Genomic DNA, 3,841 nt, shown 5'->3' on the forward strand with positions numbered 1-3,841 from the left:
TTAAGCAAAAATGGGATCTATACCTTGTTTTCTGTAACAATATATCCTGGGTATCACTACTTGTCAATATGTACAGATTTACTTAATCTTTTTTTTTTTTTAAATATATTTTATTGGTTTTTCACAGAGAGGAAGGGAGAGGAATAGAGAGCCAGAAACATCGATGAGAGAGAAACATCAATCAGCTGCCTCCTGCACACTCCCCACTGGGGATGTGCCCGAAACCAAGGCACATGCCCTTGACCGGAATCGAACCTGGGACCCTTGAGTCTGTAGGCCGACGCTCTATCCACTGAGCCAAACCGGTTAGGGCTACTTAATCTTTTTAACCACTTTTTGGTGTTTCATTGTTAATGTATCAACATGTATTCCACAATTTATGGAAATTTTGGTTATTTTGATAAATTTTGGTCATTCTTAATTTTCTGTTATAAAAAGTTTTGTAATGCAGACATTGTACATACATTTTTGGGGCATTGGTCTGAAACAACTCCTCTCTGAAATTAGTAAAAATATATATTTTTAAAAAAAGAGAGAGAGAGACTTCTCAGAGGATTTGACCCTGGGGCCTGGTCATGCTGAGACTGAGTCAAGTGATCCAAAGAGCAGATAAATAACCCACCGGAAGGCAGGGGCTGGGAGCGCTCCGGGCTGGATTCTCCCACTGCCTTGCCTTGTTTGTATCTGCTCCTCCAACAGTAGGCAGCGTTGACATATTTAATCTTGGCCAAATAGAATTAATCTTTGCCTTTTAAAAAAATCATTTTTCTTTCTTGAGATTTTATTGCTTGTTCTGAGGATAAGTACACAGACATTTCAATTTGATCCTTTAAAAAATATTTTTAAAAACATGTTTATTGATTTCAGAGAGAGGAAGGGAGAAGGGGAGAGAGATAAACATCTATGATGAGAGAGAATCAGTGATTGGCTGCCACCTGCACGTGGACTCCGAAGGACAAAGAGCCCTGGGAAGCCATCCTGCCTGGGGGAGCACTGTGTGTTCCAGTCCAGAATTTCCGTATCAATATTAATCAGACTTGCCTTCCTTCTCTCCTGCTTCCTCCGAGGCTGGACTCTACTCACCCTTTTGGTTTCTCTGTTTCCTGCAGTGAGATAGTGAGTGGTTAGCCAATTCAGCCTGCTTTCCCTCTGCTTTGCTTTGCCCTTTGTTTGCACTTCCTTGTCTGCAGATCAGCCTTTCCTGCCACTTTTTTGGTTTCCTCTTTGGCAGGAGCAGGTTTAGTGACAACCTTGCCGACCTCCTCTGAGGCAGCTCCTCTGCTGCCCTCGGGAGCTGACCTTCCCCTGGAGCATGTGGCAACAATTTGCTGCTGGGACCCGCCTCAATTTGTTAATCCATTGGACGGGTTTGGTAATCCAGTTCCTGCTCTAGAGAAAACTAGAGCTATGGCCACCGGGAGTGCTCCCTCCGAGATTATAGAAAGAGAGCGAAAGAAGTTACTGGAAATCCTCCAGCAAGACCTGGACTCGATCCTAGATTCACTAACCTCTCGGAGGCTGATTTCTGAGGACGAGTATGAGGCGCTGGAGGACATCCCAGACCCTCTGAAGAAAAGTCGGAAGCTGTTGATCTTGGTGCAGAAAAAGGGAGAAGACAGTTGTCAGCATTTCCTCAAATGTTTATTTAGTACTTTTCCAGAGTCAGCGACCACTTGGGGCTTAAGGCACGGTAAGTTGAATTTCTACACTTTTTTTTTGGTGGTGGTGAGGGGGTAGGGGAATGAAAGCAATGAGGCAAATTTCCTGGAAAAAGAAAAGAAAAAAAGAAACTGATCATCTTTTATTTTTATTTGTCTTTCTCCCAGAGATAATTTTTCACTGAAATATGATAAAGAGGAAGTGGCCAGCAGTTAAAAAGCAGGGAACAATGTATTTTATCAGTTTAGGGGATTGATAATTTTTTCTTTAAACTGTGTCCAAAATTTGCAGTGGTTTTAGTGCCGGTATAGACTCCTCATTATTATGATAGGCATCCCCAAATATTTACAGCTGGAAAGAGACGACAGGGGTCATATCAGGGATTTCTTTGTCTAGTAAGTGAATTCCTGAATATAAGCAATCCCCAAACCACAGCCTCGTGTAACCATTTGGAAAATAATCCCCTTGCGTGATGGATCAGTCACTTCCTTTTCTGGGGAACCCTCTGAAGTAATTCCAATCCTAATTTTCCAATGTGCAGAGATAATCAGGCAAACGAGGGAGCAATCCTTCTGGAATGGATTGGTTAGCAATTTTGTAGGTTACCGCCAGGGGCTAGTGTAGCTCCTTTTATGGGAACCTAAGGCTATTGAAGATTACTTTAAGAGGTGTTACAGAGATGCAGTCTCAGGTAAAAGGTTTATGTTAATGGTCCCTAATGTGGGACAAGACCCGTTCGCTTAAAGAAATAGGTCTTACTATTTATTTCTAGGATTTACTATTCCAATTTAGAGCTCTTTGCTTCCTGACTAGAAATTATTAGGATCAGACTTCATTACCAATGGCCCTAGGAGTTCGGAGCTGGTTTGGGGTCACAGTAACTCCACAAGTTAGCGCTGTTCATAAGATTCACATTTTGTTCTGTTCGTTTGACACTTGAGTTTGCTGTGAAAGACTTGGAATTTTGAGCAAGGCTGGAGTGCGTTCTGATCTTTTTCCAGTGGGAAAAGCAGGTTCTGACGGTTGACTTATTGCCATTTGTGTTGGAAGGGGTAGGTATTCCTATCCTCCAGTGACATAAAGAAGAGAGATAATGCTTCGAGGTCTCGGAAACACAAGTAAATAGAAAACTTCTTTTTGTTAATTTGGAAAACAAAGTGAAAAACCCCATAACTTTCTTGTTCTTTTCAGAATCTTTAAAACATGAACATACAGAATCTCCTCAATCTACAGGGGTAAGCAAGAATTCGGAAGATCCATTTTCCCCGGGAAAGAAACAGCCTGAGAGTTCTGAGATCACCGTGTCCTTCAAAGAGAAAGAGCATTTGGATGTGGAAACCTCTGAGATGTTCAGGGACAAGGAAAGTAGTGATGGCGAGATGGCGTGGTCCTCACGGGAAAACGAGAAGGCATACGACCCGCCAACCACCACGATGCCGCATTCAGCAGAGAATGTTGAGTCTGAAGTTTCAGGAACTACTGACTATTCACAGGACCAACAGAGGTACGATGAGCCCGATGATTCTTTATACTTAGGAGAAGAGGAATATCTAGAGTCGGCTGTATTCTCTGAAGATGCAGAAAGCACCGTGGAAGGAGAAGATCATGACGACCCAGAGTACCTTGTCTATGGTGGGGAAGAGGACCCTGTGTATTCAGAAACCGCAGAGTTCTCTGGTGACGAGGAGAGTTATGGTGATTCAGAACCCGGCATGCCGCTGGAGGAAGAGGAGGAGGAAAGTATGGAAGGTATGAAATGACACGTGATCGTTAGGCAACAGCATATTTTTAGGTTGCCGTCACATAATGGAGAGGCAGGATGAGGGAGGGCACCAGACGTCAGCCGAAGGGCAGCCTCTCAGAAATTCCTTGCGCCTCTCTAGCCTGGACTGTTCTTAGAGGTGGCGTTGACAGGGAGGGAGACCCAGCACAGGATAAGCCAAAGTGAATATGATATGAAGTGCAGGTGTAGGTTTCTGCTGTCACCTCTGTCACACATATAAGAGTTGCTAGACACTCATTTTATTGTATTTATTTTTTATTGTTTTAAATATATTTTTTTGATTTTTTACAGAGAGGAAGGGAGGGGGATAGAGAAAAACATCGATGAGAGAGAAACATCGATCAGCTGCCTCCTGCACACCCTCTAACTGGGGATGTACCCGCAACCAAGGTACATGCC

General features: G+C 43.2%; 1 protein-coding gene across 2 annotated transcripts in view; it reads left to right on the top strand.

Moving 5' to 3' along the window:
• Nucleotides 1-878: 878 nt before the first annotated feature.
• The window catches only part of CARD6 (caspase recruitment domain family, member 6), an 8,332-nt gene continuing 5,369 nt past the window's right edge, over nt 879-3,841 (top strand). Inside the window, exons 1-2 of one of the 2 annotated variants that reach the window (XM_005875986.2) lie at nt 879-1,690; nt 2,851-3,408. In XM_005875986.2, the coding sequence (XP_005876048.1) occupies nt 1,408-1,690; nt 2,851-3,408 (841 nt within the window). In that variant the 5' untranslated portion in view covers nt 879-1,407. The remainder of the gene's footprint in view (nt 1,691-2,850; nt 3,409-3,841) is intronic. The other variant, XM_005875987.2, reaches the window with a different exon arrangement.

This window comes from Myotis brandtii, unplaced genomic scaffold (genome assembly GCF_000412655.1).
Source record: "Myotis brandtii unplaced genomic scaffold, ASM41265v1 scaffold478, whole genome shotgun sequence".
NCBI classification, from domain to species: Eukaryota; Metazoa; Chordata; class Mammalia; order Chiroptera; family Vespertilionidae; genus Myotis; species Myotis brandtii.